This window comes from Squalius cephalus (assembly GCF_949319135.1).
Source record: "Squalius cephalus genome assembly, chromosome: 21".
NCBI lineage: Eukaryota > Metazoa > Chordata > Actinopteri > Cypriniformes > Leuciscidae > Squalius > Squalius cephalus.
Window position 1 is genome coordinate 22404738 of NC_137142.1, and position 20524 is coordinate 22425261.

Sequence of the window (20524 nt, forward strand, 5' to 3'; positions counted from 1 at the left end):
AACCAATGAACTGTGTTAGGATGTTAACAGGAGAGCGCTAAAAGTATTATGGCATTACTATACCTTTTTTGTACATGGCATTATCACTGTTTTGTCTTTAAAGTAACTTAAAGCTCTATGTACATACTCATGATAAATGCTTTTGCTCTGGTGTGGTCAGCTGAGGAAGACTAATTTAGGTGGTTATCTGTCCTGCATGTCTGTTAAACCTCAGTGGCATTCTTCCTGCTTCTGGTAAGATTATGGATGTGTGATATGACTCACTGGAGTAAGTGGTGGATACACCTAATGATTAGGGCTATTAAGGCAAACACTGCAGGTTAAATTCGAGAAAGGAGTGACCCATGAACTACTGAGATACTGAGAGCCCTGTTACCATTGTAACCCTTGAGCACGGGGACAGTAACTGCAGCTAACATGCTGTTAGTCATTGTGGATGATGATGCTCAGTAATTACTCTGGAAAATCTCATTAAAGGCCATCAAAGAATGGACGAGCTAAAATCAGATTAGTTAAAAATTAGATAATGTTTACAGTGTAGATAATATTTCATCCATTGAATAAACTCCAGAAACATGTTTTTTTTATAATTATTTATTTTGTTTCATTGCACTGGTAACACATTTATATTGAGGCATGTAATTCATTCAGCTGGTTATTTAAAAAATCTGATTTTAAGATCATCAAAGTCTTAGATTTACTTTTTTGATATCGACACAGCAAATCAAAAGGACAAAAAGAATGATATCCGACGAATTTAATTCACTTCAGAGTAATCGGGATCATAGTATAAATGATAGACAGATATTAACAGACTTCAACCAATAGCTGTTAAAACAAATAGGCAATCAAGGTGGGTTTTACCAGAGAACAATGATTTATTCTATAAACCATAATCATAATTGGGCTTTCCCTCCATGTAGGACTTGTAGAACACCTTGTAGGTTTCTGAGCTGAACATTGTGGCTTTTACAGTGGGATCCGCCAGCATATGTTCAGTCCACTTCTTCAGCTGAGGAGTGCTGTCCAAACAGCTGGAAAGTATGAGAATAGGATGTTAACATGCAAAGCAATCATTTAGATAGGTCTCATTTAATGATTTTTATAATCCACTAACATGACTGAGTTTCTAATCTTCATCTTAAAGGGTTAGTTCACCCAGAAATCACCAAAAAGGTGGGAAAGACATCATTAAAATAGTCCATGTGACTACAGTGGTTCAACCTTAATTTTATGAAGCGACGAGAATACTTTGTGTGCGCCAAAAAAACAAAATATGCAGGAGCTGGCGTTCTGACATATGACCTACAAGCAGAGGAAGACGCACGCGAGGTCACGTATGCGTCGTGGTGCTCTCGTGAACGCGCATCGGAGACTGATAATGAAGGGAAGAAATGAATGAATACTGTTTTTTTAGGCGCTCAAAAAGTATTCTCGTCGCTTCATAAAATTAAGGTTGAACCACTGTAGTCACATGGACTATTTTAACGATGTCTTTCCTACCTTTTTGGGCCTTCAAAGCGTTACTTAAATAGGTGTCAATGGAGCCCCGCCTGAGTCATCGGATTTCATCAAAAATATCTTAATTTGTGTTCCGAAGATGGACGAAGGTAATATGGCAGGGTTCACCAATCTCGGTCCTGGAGGACCGATGTCCTGCAGAGTTTAGCTCCAACCCCAATTAAACACACCTGAACCAGAGATCTCACTAGGCATACTAGAAACTTTCAAACAGGTGTGTTGGAGCTGGTTGGAGCTAAACTCTGCAGGACAGCGGCCCTCCAGGACCGAGATTGGTGAACCCTGTAATACGGGTTTGGAACGACATGAGGGCGAGTAATTAATGACAGATTTTTCATTTTTGGGTGAACTATCCCTTTAAATAATTGTCAACTTGACAAACTGTAATATTAATTTCTTTGTGTGATAAAAATATGTTGTTTTTTTAATCGAGGAAATAATCTTTAACCTAATGGTAACATGTCTGAATTTATACCATAACATATGATCTCTCTTTCTCTATTGCTTTTGCACTTAATAAATGTAAGAAGAAGAAGAAGAAGAAGAAGAAGAAGAAGAAGAAGAAGATGATGATAAAAACATACTGTTTCAGATCCATCATCTCCATCCTCTCAAACCAAGGCCACATCAGGTAGTCAATCATTGTTATTGAATTTCCTCCAAAAAACGTGGTCTTCTTGGTGACAAGGGTCTGACAAAAGCCATTAAATACATAGAGAAAGCACACGTTTATACAGGAAGTGACAACTCAACTGAAAAGTATCCCATGACATCTGCTTATCATCAAAAATCATGATCCCACTCAATTATATTACTGGTATTCCAACCAACCTCATTTAATTGGCAGAGTTTCTCCTTAAGTTCTGCTTCAAGTGCAGACACATCTTCTCCTTTTGCCCTGCTTACAGGGATCTTATAGAAGTAGGGAGTCACCTAAAAAGACCATCCATTCATATTGATGAAAACGTGTAATTAATTAAAATGTAATATCCCTGTGAAGTGCATTAGTAAATACCTTTGAGAAATGCTCCAGCAGCATTTTCTGTTGGGCCCTCTCAAACGGGTCAGATGGACACAGTTTCTTCTCAGGGTAGACCTCATCCAGGTACTCACAGGTGATTGGTGACTCATATACCACCTGACCACTCTGGGTCTCCAGCGTTGGCACTAAACCAAGAGGATTCTTCTCCAGAAACCAATCGGGCTTATCCTTCAAATTGATGTTGATGATGTCGTGTCTACGGTGAAATACAGATTCAATTATTCAAAGGGGCTTTTCTTTTCACTCAAAGCAGAAACAATGTTTATACATTAGGTAAACACTAATGCAAGTTTGTGTTTGTACTCACTTAATTCCCTTGGCATTGAGCACCAATCTTGTCCTTTGGGCAAAAGGACAGAATCTCATGCTATAGAGCCGAATATGGTCCTTCGGCACAGGGCCAGGAGCAGCACTTCCTGTGGCACAAATTAAACAAAAAACATGTTAGACTTGATCTATTGTTGCGATGACATTGATGTATAGTATTGTGAGTCACTTGTAAGTCTACATGTCTCTAATGATCCAAAATGTCTTTTCAATAATGTTTTGCAAAAAACATTTTCATGCCCCCGGCGTATATCTTACTGGATATAGGCGACTTTATTTACTTTATACTGGATGAAACACACACACTTAAAAACATGAAAATGAATTTAAGTTAACAGTCCTTTCATAGACACACGTCCTTAAATGACAACACTAAAATATTTTTAAAAGTTACAGAGGTCAAAGGGTAAAGTTTTATTTCATCCTCGAGCGAATTAAGCTCTTGTAAAGAATCGGTCATAAATATCATTGCTAATATGCAGTGGTGATTTCATGAAAGTGCAATGTCATGCTGTCGTCAGCATTTAAAGCACCTTAAGCCGTAACTGTTTTATCAAGCAAATTCTTGTGTAGGCTACGACATGCCCCGTTTCCTAGCATAACAAAGACACACCTGGACATGTTATGTAGATGTTATATAAATGGTAGATTGTAATCACAACACAATTCTGCTCAGTCACGGAGTCTACTACTTGTGGAAAAAAACTACGAGAAAAAAAAACCCTTCTCCAGATTGCATTTGAGTCTCTCATGATTATGTCTTACCTTTTCCAAGACATTTCTGAGATGCTGCCATTATATTAATCAGCGTTACCCCGGGAAGAATAGACCTGCAAAGGTTAAAATAAACTGAGAACCATAATTTAATTTAGGTGTATTTCATTAACTAGACGCCACTTGCTGACCAAACAATTATTTTAGTAGGAAGTTGGATAACCCACTTTCTTGCAGAAAGATCATTGCTTAATTTTATAATGAAATCATCATCATGGATATTTTCACTACTACGAACCTAAAGGACGGAGAAACATAGTTACTGAAAGGAGCAGTGATACTTACGCGTCTAATTGAATGACTTGTCACAATTTCGGAGATAAATGGGAAATGTATATATTTATTGGAGAGAGGGCATGGGTCAAATATCAAATGACTAAACTGCAAACGCCTCTTTGTTTCAAAATAAAAGTCCTCAATAAAAAAATACAGCTAGCGCACTCAACTTATTTGAGATGTCGCGCACTGTAAGGAAATCCCTTCATCTCTTCTTCTCGACTAAAGATCATTTTGGAGTGCAAAGCATGAAAGGTTTTCTTTTTTAAAAATGTTCCCCCTGAAATGTAACATTTGAATGTGTGAATCTCCCTTTTATAAAGCTACAAAAAGCAATTAAAATCGTTAATTGTAATGTATGTTTTCCTGCATGTCTATTTGCGATTTTTACATGTATTTGCATACTGACTTGTGGTTGGTTTAATCATTACACTATTGTGTCAACATTTTCTCTTGCTACCATTCGCTCCAGATGTTATCCATTCTGTATTGTGTGAGATGGGACTCCTAACACCTAAAGTATTCACTTGTTTAAAAATGCCTTGAGGAAAGATGTGGATCTTGATATAGACAAATTGCAACATTTTATATATCATAGTTTTCAAAAGTCTGATTTATAGTTAAAATGAGTAACTCATTTTCAAATGAATTACCACTCCATCCGATTACTGCGGTTAGAAGAAAGTCTTTCAAAACACAGGTAACATAATGGATATCACTTTAATTACTTTTTCATGTATACAGTAAACATGTTAAAACATAAGTGTTCTTTCATAAGATGCTTTTAACCCATATCTGAAATATCCTCATATAATAATCCAACAAAACAAAACAAAATTAATATGCAAAATCTTATACAATAGTTTGTGATGAACCGTCTTGTGGGACGCTGATCATCTTTGGATAAAAACATGGTTGAAAAGGTGACTTACAAAGGGAATAACATGGCTGAATTGATGAAACTCATTGATTATATTTCGGCCACTGATGAATTACATTCATTCGTAGCCACCAATGTCTGTTATGAAGATGTCTGTTGCCATCACTGCTAAATCCAAAATATAAAAGGACTATGCTGGAAGGTATATGTCTGACCAAACACTTATTTTCGGACTCAAAAACAGGAGGGTTTACCTGTGCTCCATGACTAAAGAATTGCACCTTTACCATCCTCGTTGTTCTGCCTTTACTTAGGGCTTCACACACGTCATAGTATTTTAAAATGTTACTTAACTGAACATGACCAATTTCACTGCCGGACATCACACCTTTCCAAACATTCACAGTGAGCCTTTAAAGTGCAGATGCTGAATTACCATATTAAAAAAAAAAAAAAAACTCAACCACCTAAAATGAAAGTACAATCAGCCCATTTAGAGAACTATAGAGTATGTAAATAAATTAATTTCTGGAGATACACTGCCTGAATTTTGTTTGCAATTTGTTGGTTCTGTGTCAATAAAAATGCATCCTCAATATATATAGAGTTGCTACAGGACTGCAAAATGTGATTTTAACTAAATGCAGATACTGACAAAGAACAAAGAAGTTATTTTATGTTGAAAAAATAATACAAGTCAACACAACCCCAATCCAGTGATGATGAATACATGTTTTCTAAAAGAATGACTGTTACAATTACTTCCTGTCACAGCATAAACCATGACTCTACAACCGCTGTGATTTAGCAACCAGGGATTCATATTTAGTCCAGCTCCAGTCTTGAGCCTGTGTGGAAGAGAGGGAAAAATGTTTCACCCCAAAGCTGTGAGTTTATTACTGCAGCATATATGTGGTGTCATGATCGATACAGAATTTCATAATGAACTGCATAAAAGCACTTACCATTATGCTCTCTGATTTCTCCTCAGTGGTTTCTTGCAGTAAACTGGTCAGCTGACTCAAATAGCGCTGGTTCTCCTCGAGTAAATGATTGACTGAATCACTGAAAACAAACAGCAGCATGTAAAACAAGCGCTCGCCGTGTTACTATCACTACTAGAAGGCAGCACTAATGATTGTTAGAGAAATTTACCCCTCGTGTGGTACTTGCAGGGACATGGGTAGGCGAGAGGAGCACTGGGCTTGAGTCTGGTTCCATGTCGACAGTGAGGAGGGCATCTCTCCACTCTGACTCACAGAGCTTCGTGTGGTGTTTTGTGCCTAAACACGAACACATGCAACAATTGTTCATCAAGTGGAAAAATATTGTGACTATTTTACAAGTGCTTTGAATATGGCTCATCTATTCAAGTTTTTAACTTGTGCTACTTAAAATGAAACCATTATGAATCGACATCGGTATAATTTATTTGTTGTGAATAATCTTACATATAGTTTGATATACTTAAAGTCTGCTAATTTGGAACAACTAGTTTTGTACTAAATGCACTTTAGTTATCCGGAAATAGTGCTGAGGACCAGCTAAAGCTATACTTAAGTATATTTGATTGTGCTAAATTGCAAGTATACTTTAGGTACACTTTAAATATCTTGCATTTACAGACTGATCTTACACAGTGATCATACTATCCTTACTAATAGTGATATTAAAACACATTTTAGACTTAATATTAAGAAATGTGCACTGTGCAATAAAGAAGTATTCCAAATAAAGTTTAATTATAATATTTATATCAGTCTTAGGCGATATGTCAGTAAATCTGTTAATGGATGTGTAGTATACTTAGTATGAAATAAATGTATTTTAAAGGGGTCATGAACTGAGAATTCAAATTCTCCTTGATCTTTTGACAGTTGAGAGTTCGTTATACTCTATTATAAAAATACCCTGTAAGTTTCAAAACTCAAAACTTCCTTGTTATTCCAAAAAATGGTTTTATTGAAACCAAGGCCAGAAAATGTCAGGATCTAAAAAGTGGAGACTTATGACGTTACAGGGCAGCGAAAGACCGCCTTTGCCGAAGAATATCAATGCCTACGTCTACATCACCGGGTCTTTGGCGCTGCCCACTGGAGCGTTAGTGAATAGTGACATGAGAATGAGAAAAGAGCGACACAGGATCAATACCATTACCTTCCAAAGGATCCTAATGCTAGAAAAGTGTTTGTTTTTTTCAACAATGTGAATGTCTCAGCAGTGAATTATTTGTCTGTATTCGGTACATTTCACTGTGTATTATTTAGTAAATTTCGGCGCAATTTTGACTTTTACAATATGGATCTGCCAGCAACGCCAAAAACATACAAGTAACCATGTTTATTCTAATGCCTGATCTGTGAGCAGTGATTTCTGATGTATAATTATTCAAGTTCAGACAGATTATCTCTCAAAATCGTTCAATACTGTTTATGCATTAGTAAATCAAGCCAGTGACTAAACGATCAACTTCACGCTGACGCTGTTAGACAGCACAACGAAGCTTTCGTGAGAATGCAGAAATTGCGTTGCAATGATGAGATCTCTTCATTCACGCGATCAACAGACTGTCTGTCATCTGCTCAATGCTCATCATTGCAACCTTTTCATGTGGGTATCAAAACTTTTCACGATTCGTTAATCTCGATAGCTGTAATAGTAAAAACATAGTAAAAGTTTTTGAGAGAGAGAGTTCCACATTTAATGCTAACTATTTCATATGAAAACATGTAAGCCAATCACAGCAGTGGGCGTGGGCTCAAAGCAGACACATCCCTTCAAACAGAGTGTTCAAATCAGAGGCTAAAATCAGGCTTGGAAAAATGCCTTTTATTTCGAAATTATGAAATATATTTATGTAAAAACCATACTAACATTATAAGAGCAACCCAGGAAACATTATAAAATAATGAAATAATCCAGTTCATGACCCCTTTAAATATTTTGGTATAGGTTTTTTTTCACTAGGGGATCCTTTAGAAATCATTCTAATAAGCTGATTTGGAGCTCAATAATAATGTCTTATTATTAATAATGTTGAAAGTGGTTGTGCTACTTAATATTTTTGTGGAAACTGATTTTTTAAAAATATTCAAAAGAACAGCATACAATTATGTGAAATAGAATCTTTTTTTACCTATGTAAAAATCTGTCAATTTTGATGCATTTAATGCATTATTGCTGAATAAAACAAATTTCTTTAAAAAAAAAACCAATTATATATATATATTTATATTACTGACCCCAAACTTTTGCACAGTAGTGTTTCTTTTGGTTTATGTCTATCAAGTTCCAATTAAGACTGAATGATCAGATGGAGTACCATTTGTTCATTTTATTCCAGCAAAATTTTTGTTTTGCTACTGTTGATATGCCAGTACTCATTCTGATATATAAGAATGTGGTCAAATTTACCACCCCAATACACAATAAACCATAAAAATGGAAATGGAATGATCATGTGCATATTATAAGCATTTCTGGCCCTGAGACATTAGAAGCATGTGACTCACACAGGCAATCTTCAGTAAGTGCCAGAACTCTCTCTGTCTCTTGATCTGCATCTGCATGACAGTGCTGTCTGCCTCCTTAATGCAATCCAGCTTCCTCTCGATTTTAGGGAAGAGGTCGATGATCTTCTGCTTACTCAGAAGGATTTTACTATAGTAAAAGACACAAGGACAACAGTATTTTTCATTTAAAAAAAGACCAATTGCATTTGTTTATTAACTAGTCGCAGGTTGAACAGTAAACATAAGATCACAATCTTGTTTAATTGTGAATTGGATGGTAATAAATGCTTTTTACCTGAGATGTGCATATAGATCCCTTAGTACCCGGTCCTGATTCTGGACAGTCTGTACAATAACCTTCACCATTTCAGAGCTGTCACTGTACCCATGCTGAGGGTCTGGCACTAGGAGAAATAAAGAACACTATATACTGGCCCAATAACTCACTTGTGTATCAGTAGTGATGTGTCAATTAGCAAAGTAATTGGCAACTTGGAATTGGACATGGTGAATTTCATGCACTTATGAGTAGTGATCGACCGATGTATCGGTTTACCGATCTTTTTCCCGATATTTAAGCATTTTCCCATAATCGGGTATCGGTTTTGTTCCGCCATTGCAGTCCGCGTCTGAGGAGATCAGTCAACAACAACTCTGTGCACAGGTAAAGCATATGTTCTGCTTGTTTTGCTTTAATTATTCAACTTTATTTAACATAACAGACACGCAGAAATGAGATTTGAGACATAAATGCCTGATATAGTTTAGTTATGCAGCTTGGCTCTAAAAAACTCATGGAGTCACGTAGCGTAATCCGTCATGTCCTGCCTTGCCCCAATAAAGACGTAACTTTACATGAATTAAATAAAACAGACATGAATGAGTGCATGTTGAAAATAAAAGCTCTGAATTTAATTCTCTATCTGTTGTATTTGATCACCATTAGTCTCAGAAAAAAAAGTTTGTTCATACTGAGCAGCACTCACTGGGTTGATGACAGGAATGCTCAAGTACGGCCACTGAATGAAACTTTTGACAAGATTATCTCGTTTAAACAACCTAAATTATATTATCATTTACTACATAACCATTATTTCTCTAATACAAATCTAAATAAATACCGCTCTGTGGAAATTTATTATTTATTATCTCCACGCGCGATCGCGGTTGAGTAGCCTAAGTTATAGTTCTGTGTAAATGCATAGATAAAAAGCACTTTGTCAGAAAGGATTTCATGATCTAGACAGACAAAAACATTATTAATAATTAATAACATACTAGTTGGAAAATGCAAATATGCTGTTTTGTTTGTTACTTTCCTGACAATGTTATATTCCAGCTAATATTATTCAGTGAATTAATATTACCCAGTGAATTATTCCTCACTCTTTAAACCTATTAAACGGCACATAAACCTTCTAAAACTGTTTAAAATGAATTACATTTCAATACAAAATATAATACAAAAAATACCTCCAACATGTGGAACCACTTAAAAATACATCACTCAACTATCTTTGAATATATGTTAGAATAATTTTTGTGCTTTATTTTTTACCTCATCAAAGCTTTTATTTTTAAACAAAGACACTTAGTAACAGTGCACTTTATTTTTTGGACTCAGACCCCTCTATTTATTTGTGTATAAATTAGGGCTGTCAATCGATTAATTTTTTTAATCGCGATTAATCGCATATTGTCATGAGTTAACTCGCGATTAATCGCATTTAATCGCACATTTTTTTAATTGTTCTAAATGTACCTTAAATTAATACTTTTCAAGTTTGTAATACTCTAATCAACGTGGGCATGGATAAATATAGATGCTTTATGCAAATGTATGTTTATTATTGAAACCATAGTCAATATAGAGCATAAGGATGAGATGTTTGAAAGGTCACAGATGTTTTTCAAAGAACTTGTTCATGTCTATTAGACACGTAGAAAGAACAAAAAAATGGCAGGTTACCATTACTTCTCTTTCTTTGCACTGAGCAATTTACTAACACAAACATGTTTAGATTTTTGCATGACAGGGCAGCTCTTCTGAAAATGCTAAATGTACATTTATTATTTATTAGCCTATTACATTGTAGTTTGTCTCTCTCTGTGCCCATTTTGATGAAGCTAAATTCTCAATAAAACTGTTTTCATTGGTATATTTTACTGTTTCTGTTGTCAAACAACGGAATGAATTTGAAATGGTGACTGAAACGCGACCCATTAAGACATAACCAGCTCTCCCTGCAAGATGTTAAGTTAATCTGCACAAAAATTCTGATAATCGAGCCGTCGTCTGGTGAAATCAAATTCACATAAGATAAAGACAATATCTGTGCTCTGATTTCGGCTATACTTGTAAAAATAGAGAAGCAACATAATATCTGTGCTTAACTGAGTTAAAGCGCTGCTCCTCCGCGCGAGACGCAGAGAGAGAGAGAGAGAGAGAGAGAGAGAGAGAGAGAGAGAGAGAGAGAGAGAGAGAGAGAGAGCGAGCGAGAGAGAGAGAGGTGCGCGCGTGCTGAGAGAGCAGTACCGGCGGTACCGGTAGATTCTCAGAAAATAAATAAGTTTTGTTGAAGGGAAAAAATCGCTAAAGGGGTCTGCAATGTCGCTAAGTTAGCAACACTGTGTATCTCCATTTCTCCAACTAGGGGTTGGGCCACGGGTCAAACAGAAAATACGCGCTGCGTTAATCGCACGTTAAAAAAATTAGTGCCGTTAATATGATTTTGCGTTAACGCGTTATTAACGCGCTAACTTTGACAGCCCTAGTATAAATATAAAGTTTTTTATGCAAGGAGGGAGTGATTGTTATAAATAAAATGGTTTGTTCAGTTCATTTGTGTTGTAATAATTGTGTCAAAAACAGAAGTATAACAGTAAATAAATATCGGTTCTGCATATCGGTAATCAGGCATATAAACATGCAAATAATCGGTATCGGTTATAAAAAATCAATATCGGTCGATCACTACTTATGAGCATGCAAGCCAGGATTGTACTTACTTTTGCATTTTGCCTTCAATTGTCTGTAGAGTTCAATTGCTCTCTCTTGCCTGTGATAAGACAAGATTTCATCTCAATAGGTTTAAGATCTAAGCATTTGTGCTGAATGAATATGCATAGCTGAAAGAATATGCTTACAGTTGCTCCATGACATCTCCTTGACGACGAGCATAAGGACTTCTCTGAAGCTCAACAATTTCTGAGTGCAGAGCCATTATTTCCTCATCTAGATGTCCAATCTCTGCCACCTTTAAAAACAAATAAAACCTGTTAGTTGTTGCTAAAACAAATGTCATGTCACATACCAATACATTTACACAAGATTTACACATACACTACCGTTCAAAAGTTTGGTGTCAGTTCGATTTTATTTTTTAGAAATTAATATTGATATTTTTTTAAATCAGCAAGGATGCATAACATGGATCAAAAGTTACAGTAAAGATATTTATAATGTTAAAAGATGTATTTAAATCAGGAATAAATATTTTTTTTAATATATTAAAATAGAAAAGTTATTTTAAATTGTAATACTATTCACATTACTGTATTTATGATCAAATAAATGCAGCCTGGGTGAGCATAAAACACTTCTTACTTGACCAAACTTTTTGTCGTGTTCAAGTGCTTTGTTGTCGGTAAGAATCGGAATCATGGAGGATACCAGGTTTATTCTTGGGGAAATATTTTTAAAGCCAAAATGTATTGAATATGTTTAATTTTGAATAAAATGTAGCGTCCCATTCATTGACAACCATATAAACATTCATCACGCAATCTAGATAGTTAGCTTGCTGTTGATTCTGCAATTTCGGTCAAATAAATAATTTTCTATGTGTATAAAACATACAATATGCTTCAAATTATATATATTTGTAAATATGCACTACTTTAATAACAAGACAAGGTGATGTAAAGCTGTTGTGGAAAAAACTAATAAAGAATATCAGTCACAGCAGCAATCGTTCTCCCTTTTGCGTTTTCAAAACAAATGTGTATCATTCATCCACAGCCAGGGCTCGACAATAAGGACTGCCCGATGGCCCGCAGCCAGCGCGAAAGACGCTCAGGCCAGTTGACGGAACACATTTGCACATGTTTTTAATCCTTGCCAGTTTAAATATTCAAGCGCAAGAAGACGCAAAAGAAAACTCAATTTGTCACGCTGTGTAAGAAGTTTTGTGTGCGCACTTATCTGAAGCGCGAGCCCAGAAAGCCACGTCTGACAGCATGGGAATACTAAATTGAGTTCCCTTTCTCATCTTCTTGCATTTGAACGGACAAATTCACACAAAATTGTCAAAATACCCCACTTGGAGAGTATCCTCGTAAACACATTCGGTTGTGTCTTAAGTGAACGTAAATAGTTGAGAAATAAAGCTCATGTGTAACACTATATTCGATCAGGGCATTCAGTCTTAAAGTGACAGCAACCTAATAATAAACCTGCTGCTGTCTGTCATTAATTTTAATCAAACAACATAGGACATAAAAAAAATCACTAATTATATTTTATATTTTTAAAATTATATTTTATTTATAGTGAAGACTATGCAGTGTTATTTTGTATTTGATTTCTTTAATCAATTTCTGTACATGAAAACTACTGTTTAGACCTACCTGAAAATCCTGACATGCACTGTTTTTTTCTCAACTGTATGTTTGTTCTATTGTTGTGCTATTGCTATTATTTGTTCTTATTTTATAACTGACTGTTTATTTGTCTTTAGTAATATTTGAGATTTATACTAGTTAGGTTAGTAGTTTTTTGCTGTGGTATCAAAACTGGAATTGAGAATTGTGAAATGTCACTGCTATCTGAAATGTTGCATCATAACCTTATTTATTGCATGAGTCAAACACAACGAAAACAATTACTATTTTAAGCAAGTGAAAATTTTGGCTGAGCAAGTAAAAATTTGAAAAAATCCTTAGTGTTGCACAGCACCTGTACATATGCAGCAGCCTTCTCTTCATTTTCTTGCCAAGCCTTCAGCATCTTTTCAGAAGCTTCAGAAAGAAAGAGGTTGATTTGGTTATTATCACTACTGTGATACTGATTTTTTTTTTGACTATTCAAAAACATTGAGCACATAAAAACATACATATGCCATACTGCATCTGGTCACTATATTTCTCCAAGTCATACTGTATGCTGCTTTTAAAAAAGTCAAGCTTTGCTTTCAGCTGCTGGGAAAATGAAAACATCATGTTTTTGAATTTTGTAAGGTTTGTGTTGTAGCGAAGAAGGCTCAACCTGCAAACACAAAAACACAAATATAACATTGAATTATGAGTAGATAAAGTCCCAAAGCACAAGCTATACACATTAATGAGCATGGTAATGTAATGCACGTACATGGCTGCACGTTGGCCCTGGAAGAGGCGGCTGTAGTCCTCTCGGAGGCCACAAATGTAACTAACTGCCTCACCCCAAACCTTCTTAAGTGTACTCAGAGGGAGCTGAGTTTTGGTTTCCCGCACTGAAACAGAAAAATGGGTGGAGAGTTTTTTTGAAGTCCTACTGAAAGTTATCAAAGGGCAAATAAAAAGTTACAAAATAAAATTAAAAAACGTAACCTCCCTCAAGCACATCTAAATAAACAAAACGATCCATAGAAGAGGCAAATAAATAAATAAATAGATTCTTACCGATAAAGTTCACACTCTCAGGAAGTGTTCTAGCCGTTAGAGGTCCCGAGTACTTGGTCAAGCTCTTGTCAAACAGATATACAATGTAGCTGTCCCATCCTCTCTAATTATTTGAAGAAAAAAGAAAGAAAGAAAAAAAAAGAGTAGTAAATTGTTGCTGATTTACCAAAACATTCTTTTGGAGAATGAGAACACATTCATGAGGCCATAAAATACTTACTACTCCATCTAAAACACACTGTGCAGCAGGTTTCCTGGGATCTAATGTGACTCCTGTTTCCTGCAAAAGCTCTTGATTCAAAAGTTCGATTTTGGTCTCGACTTCAATCCTCTGTTGCAGAGGGTGGAGCCCTTCATCCGGGCTAAGCAGAAAGGAGTGAACCTGGGTCGTAGTCATGTTTAAGACATGCACAACCTACAAAACAAATCATGTGTCAACTCCTTTTTGCTACTTATCTTAGCCTAAGACCTCCAATGATTTTCTATCCATTGCAATAGTACAAGATATAACATTTTAATTTAATAATGTAGTAATGGCAATTTCAAACCTTCATGTTCAGTATTTGTTCTAAAATAGCAAAACACTGGGGCTGTTTTGTGTCTGGATTCAATCCTCCTCCCCTCTGTACTGGGTCCCACTTCAGCATCAGCTGTAGCAGCCCCTCCAAGGGATCCAGTAGTGTCCTGCAGTACAAAAAAACAATTGGTCAATCCAGAGACCCAGAAAAAAAGGGTAACAGCAACTAAAAAGCAAGGTCTTTTGGTCTGTTTAAAGGCTACCTGCTCAGATTGTTGGGGTACGGAAGGTGGGTGGAAAAGCGGACCTCGCCATTCATATCTTCCACAGCCATTATGTCCTTAGGACCTTTGTTTCGTACTTTGCTTGTCCTAGAAAAAGCAAATATGCTATATTTTACCTATATGAATGGATTCCATGTGAAGGTAAGATATAAGCATTGTGACAATCAATATGCAGATTATCAGGACATATACCATTGCACAGGCTGGAGATTGTGAAGAAATGGACGAAATCCACAGCAACACTCAAAGATCATGGTGCCAAAGCTCCAATAGTCCACAGTGACTGTGTATGACTTGCCTTCAAACAGCTCTGGAGCCTGAAACAAATGACATGATCTAATCAAGATATATAAATGTATTAGGGAAATATATACACAGATATACAACCCCATTTTCACAAAAGTACAAAGAAAATATTTCCAATATTTTGACATTTTTTTCCAATTGTTTTTGGTAAATAATATAAACAATTTTTTTATTTTGATGGCTGCAACACACTCCAAACAAGTTGGGAAAGAGGCATGTTTAACATCACCTTTCCTTTTAATTACATTATTTGGGAATTGAGGGTACTAATTGCTGCAGTTTTTCAAGTGGAATTCTCGCCTGATACAAGACAGACAGTGGTCATCATTGTATGATTCTCCTTTTCATGATGGGCCACACATTTTTAATAAGAGATAGATTTGGACTGCAGGCAGGCCAGTCAAGCACATCCTCTCTATGGTGTAGTACAGTGTCTATGAAACCATTCTGTTGTAGCACGTGCAGAATGAGGCCTGGCATTGTCTTGCTTCCCAGGAAACATGTCATCTTGATGGCAGGATATGTCTCCGTAAAATCCCAATATACGCCTCCACGTAAATGGTACCTTCACACATTTGCATGTCATGTTTGCACTGACGCACCTCCATACCATGATATATGTTTGCTTTTGCACCTGTCGCTTGTGAAAGTCTGAATGTTCCCTTTCGTCTTTGGGACTGAGAACTCAATGGCCATTTTTCCCAAATACAAGCTGGACTCGTCTGACCACAGCACACATTTCCACTGTCTTTTGGACCATCTAAGATGAGCTCGGGCCCAGAGAACTCGGCAGAATCTCTGCACAGAACCTTTCTTTTTTTGTGACCTTTATTTAACAAGGATAATCTCTCGGAGATTAAAAAATATCTTTCACAGGAGTGTCCTGGCCAAGAATAGGCAGCAGTTACAATCACAAATTTATAAATCAAAAAAACAAGTAAAAAATTAAAACACTGCACATCCTTGAGTCTTCTTCGAGTGACCGAATAATAGATTTAAAATGTTCCATAGACACCAGAGTTTGTAAATTCAATTTCGTTTGGAGTAGATCCCCATTTAAATAGAGCTGCATACATAAAAGCCCTTTTCCCCAGTTCAGTTCTTACAAATGGCACAGAAGGTGTATGACGGCAACAACCCCAGAATAGTTTTATAAATAATTAGGTAATAGTGCATTTTCCTTCTAATGGACAGAGAGGGTCAGGCTACTCTGTTATACAAAGTACAATGATGAGTTAAAGGTTTACAATCTGATATAAATCCTAAAGTGCTATAATAAATGGCATCCAGAGAAGAGAGAAGATGAGAAGGAGCTAATTGATACACCACATCACCGTAATGTAGCAGAAACTAACCTCTTTCTTACATTAAATAAAAAACGAAACTTGTTTCTAAAATAAAACCCAAATTTTATTTGTAAATTTTTTCTTTAATTGAGTTATGTGAGAGCCAAAAGATAATGTATCATCAATAATGATGCCAAGATATTTATACTCTTTTACTAACTCAATCACATTACCTCGTAAAGTCTGGAGATGAATAAGATTGTCTACTACCTTTTTCGAGCTTGAAAATAACATAAGTTTGGTTTTATCAGCATTTAAAACAAGTTTTAGTGTATGAAGCCATGAATGAATGACACAAAAGCCATTTGAAGCTTAAGCAAGGCTTGCTGTTTAGAAGGTGCACCACAATACATGACAGTGTCATCTGCATTAAAGTAAAGTGCATAAAGTGCATAAAAGAACTGATGTATAGCTTTCTCTTTACATAACAGAGATACAAGTTGTACATGCAGCGATGCAGCGGCAGACTGTGTTAAGTGACAACGGTTTTCCAAAGTACTCCCGAGCCCATGAGGCTATATTTAACACCGTAGCATGATGGTTTCTCATGCAGTGCCATCTGAGGGCTCAGAGGTCATGTACATTCAACAGAGGTTTGCCTTTCCCTACACAGACTGAGATTTCTCTGGATGCCCTGAATCTTTTCAAAATATTATGTATTGTAGATGGTGAAAGACCTAAAATCGTTGCAATCTTGCATTGAGAAATGTCATTTTTGAATTGTTTGACAATTCTCTCACTCTCTTTGGCACAAAGTGGTGATATGCCCAATCACAATATCCTCACCTATTACTAATTCAACTGCTTATTATGGACTGTTTCAAAACAATTTAACTAGTATATTATATAATCTTTTCACTTTTATTTTTCGCCTCTGTCCCAACTTATTTGGAGTGAGTTGTAGCCATCAAAATCAAAATGTATTTATATTTACAGAATACAATTACATTGGTCTGTGTCAGTTAAACAAAGGTTCAGGAGAATTAACAAATCACAGATTCTTGATTTTATTGCATCTTACAAAATGTCCCAACTTTTCTGGAAATGGGGTTGTATTACAAAACACTGTTGTCTGTTTGTTCATTTTTGTTGTCTTTAAAAAGAATACATCTGTTATAGTAATTAAAAATGTAGAGATACACTACTATTCACCGTATGGGGTTGGAAAGATTTTTTTTACTGTTTTTGAAAGAATTCTCTTATGTTCACCAAGGCTGCATTTATTTGATCAAATAATCATTGATAATAATAATAAATGTGCTCAAGAAACATTTCTTATTATTATCAATGTTGAAAACAGTTTGTTTAATATCTTTGTGGAAACCGTGATACTTTTTTTCTGGATACTATGATAGAAAGTTCAAAAGAACAGCATTTATTTGAAATAGATTTTTTTGTGAGATTATAAATGTCTTTACTATCAATTTAATGCATCCTTCCTTAATCAAAAAAAAAAAAAAAAACTTGTACTGACCCTATACTGAACAATAGTGTATGTTGAATTGTGATAATCGCCTTTTCTTATCACTGATTAATGCAAAGACGTACCAGATATTGTAAAGTCCCCACAAATGAAGTGCATAGGCTCCCCTGGTCCAGGTCTTTGGCGTAGCCAAGGTCGATTATCTTGTGGACGAGCTGCAGAGACATCAAAAGAAAAGTTCTGGTTAGAAAAGGAGTATCTTTATAACAAGAAACAAACTACTAAATAGCAAATACCTTTCCATTGATATCTTGTAGAACAATATTCTCTGGCTTGAGATCTCTGTGAATGATCTTATTTTCATGGAGGTACTGGATTCCAGAACCTGTTGAAAATAAAATATACTGTTTTACTTACCACCCTTAATGAGTGATGACAAAACCACTAAAAATATAAATAACAGTTTTAAAATGACACATTACCAACATCATTGAGTAGTGCTAACACTTCACTCTCTTTTAACCCACAGCAATTTTCTGGTTTGCTCAGTAACTACAAGAAGGAATACAAAGAACAGCAATGAGTTAGAATAAATGTCAACAGAAGGCACATGAGACATGTCCCATTGTCACACACAGACACACAAACACACACCTTTCGAAGGTCTCCCTTGGAACAGTATTCCATGGCTAAAAGTGGTAAATCATTCAAGGCAATGTGCATCATCTCATCAGGCACATCCTTTGCTGTCACCACATTAAGGTGCTTCAGCCTGAAAAGTGGGATGATAAGATGACAAATTAAATAAGGCAATAATATATACAAACACATTTTACACAAGTACATTATACATTATTAAAAATTGCCACAGATGTACACACTTTTTCATAATCTGGATCTCCCGACTCCATCTGTCTTTGTTTTTTGCATTAAGTTCAAGGCGACAGAGCTTCACGGCAATTTTTTCTGAAGATTCCTGCAAGAAATAATAGTATTGAGAGTGAACAATGGAAAACTTAAGACATTTCCTTCATCTTTAAAGGCAAGATAACTAACCAGCAATAGGAAAGAGCAACGAACGCAACACATATACAGTAGTTAGTAGTGCAATACCTGATTCTGATACAGGTAAACATGGCCAAATCCTCCGGTCCCCAGCCTCTCCTTCATAAGCCATGACCCACAGACCTGATTCTGTCTGAATGGGGGTTTCTCCATCTGTACACATCAGTAATACACCTCATCATACATTTATAATGCAAAACCACTGGCATTCAACACTGTGACGGCTAACTTACTCGTTTTTTTATCAGGATGTGGGCCCTATTGAGAGGCTTTTATGATATTCCTTAATGTAGATAGCATAGATGATGATGATTCATAAGTGAGATATTGTTATTCATGGCATATGTACCTTGATACAGGGATACAGCTAGCAGGCAAGCTAATACAAAGTGTCAGCCGGTAGTGACTTACCTTGCGTCAGTTTGTGTTTCTAACTTGCTTGAACCGACCACATCTGACGAGGTGAATTGTGGAACCTGTCAAACGAACGTATTAATCCATAGGAAACAACAAAGCTATCCATTTCATCCTTACACGAGCTATCAGGTCGGATGTTAGATTTGCTAACTGGCTAACTAACGTTAGCTAACCTACACGTAAACAACTCGATGTGAAAAATTAGCCTGCAGTCTTACACGCCCCCAAATGTCAGCTTTCCATAACACCAGGCACGATAAAACGAGGAACAGACCGCACCTGAAAATCAAAAACTAAATCTTGCTGTCCTAAAAGGATGATTGGGTACAGTAGCGCTGACTTGCGCACTTGTGTGAAAACTGTTGTTGACGGAGACCACGCCAGTCAGCTGCTACTCCAGTCAAAATCGAAACAATGTCCACGCATGCGTTAGGCACCGCCTGGGTTTCATCAGCGTTGATCTAGGATCAGTTTGTCATAACCGATGCCATATACAGAAAGACAAGATAAAGTTCGTGGAGCTCAAGTCAGCGACTCAGCGTGTCATCGAGGACCTTCCGAAAATGGTAGCCTACTCTGTTGTGAAAGTAACTCCAGTGACGCAAATTTGTTTAACGTTAGATCTTCAAATCACAATTTGTAAACTCTCTGCACGCGATCTATATTTCATTGGATAAATGATTCATAAAAATTATATATATATATATATATATATATATATATATATATATATATATATATATATATATATATATATATATATATATATATATATATATATGAAGAGTTCAGATGCAGAAGCCTCGAGTGCCATCTGAAATTTTCTTCTAGAATTATAATTTTTATCAAGCTCGTATATTTAAGTTCAATAATTTCACTTAAATGGCAATGCAAATTACCTATTAATTGTCATTTAAGTGAAATTACTGAACTTATATACAAGCTTTATAAAAATGATCCTTCTAGAAGAAAATTTCAGATAGCACTTAGAGGCTTTTGCATCTGAACTCTTCATATATATATATATTCAGACGTCAGACTAGCCTACAGTTACTTTTTTTTATATATATATATTGATGTAATTCATACTGATTCTCACTAATTATTCTTTTTTATCTTTTAAATTGTCCTTTCAGCCTATATGTCTGTTAATAAAGTCTTTCAGTTTTGTAT

The 20524-nt window shown here is 35.8% G+C and overlaps 2 protein-coding genes across 4 annotated transcripts; both read right to left on the minus strand.

Moving 5' to 3' along the window:
• Positions 1-588: 588 nt before the first annotated feature.
• On the minus strand, positions 589-4164 carry LOC307149125 (glutathione S-transferase omega-1-like). Of its 2 annotated transcripts, none has more exons than XM_079855212.1 (7): positions 3950-4164; positions 3656-3720; positions 2871-2979; positions 2537-2759; positions 2353-2454; positions 2106-2212; positions 589-1034 (listed from the first exon to the last, which is right to left on the minus strand). In XM_079855212.1, exons 2-7 carry the CDS (start codon positions 3684-3686, stop codon positions 884-886), a joined length of 723 nt encoding a protein of 240 aa, XP_079711338.1. In that variant the 5' UTR covers positions 3687-3720; positions 3950-4164; the 3' UTR covers positions 589-883. The 2 variants fall into 2 exon arrangements, with proteins under 2 accessions (XP_079711338.1, XP_079711339.1); XM_079855213.1 differs by lacking the exon at positions 3950-4164 and adding an exon at positions 3903-3949.
• Positions 4165-4641: 477 nt separating this feature from the next.
• On the minus strand, positions 4642-19934 carry chuk (component of inhibitor of nuclear factor kappa B kinase complex). Of its 2 annotated transcripts, none has more exons than XM_079855183.1 (23): positions 19631-19934; positions 19346-19410; positions 18983-19087; positions 18751-18845; positions 18524-18641; positions 18352-18421; positions 18166-18254; positions 17995-18084; positions 14987-15111; positions 14774-14881; positions 14542-14677; positions 14214-14408; positions 13994-14096; positions 13701-13824; positions 13447-13598; positions 13290-13351; positions 11480-11589; positions 11342-11391; positions 8628-8736; positions 8333-8480; positions 5976-6103; positions 5786-5885; positions 4642-5668 (listed from the first exon to the last, which is right to left on the minus strand). In XM_079855183.1, the coding sequence occupies exons 3-23, from the start codon at positions 19085-19087 to the stop codon at positions 5609-5611; spliced, it is 2277 nt and encodes a 758-aa protein (XP_079711309.1). In that variant the 5' UTR covers positions 19346-19410; positions 19631-19934; the 3' UTR covers positions 4642-5608. The 2 variants fall into 2 exon arrangements, with proteins under 2 accessions (XP_079711309.1, XP_079711308.1); XM_079855182.1 differs by having other exon boundaries at positions 19570-19910.
• Positions 19935-20524: the final 590 nt, after the last annotated feature.

Bases quoted from the DNA above. Each gene is read 5' to 3' on its own strand.
- LOC307149125 (XM_079855212.1), bottom strand. From the start codon at position 3,686: ATGGCAGCATCTCAGAAATGTCTTGGAAAAG. The intron at 2,760-2,870 runs GTGAGTACAAAC...ATTTCACCGTAG, and splicing joins CTCAATGCCAAGGGAATTAA to ACACGACATCATCAACATCA. The intron at 2,455-2,536 runs GTATTTACTAAT...TGGTCTTTTTAG, and splicing joins TGCTGGAGCATTTCTCAAAG to GTGACTCCCTACTTCTATAA.
- chuk (XM_079855183.1), bottom strand. From the start codon at position 19,087: ATGGAGAAACCCCCATTCAGACAGAATCAGGTCTGTGGGTCATGGCTT. The intron at 18,422-18,523 runs GTGTGTGTTTGT...TCCTTCTTGTAG, and splicing joins CCAAGGGAGACCTTCGAAAG to TTACTGAGCAAACCAGAAAA. The intron at 13,352-13,446 runs GTATGTTTTTAT...TTCTTTCTGAAG, and splicing joins CCAGATGCAGTATGGCATAT to CTTCTGAAAAGATGCTGAAG.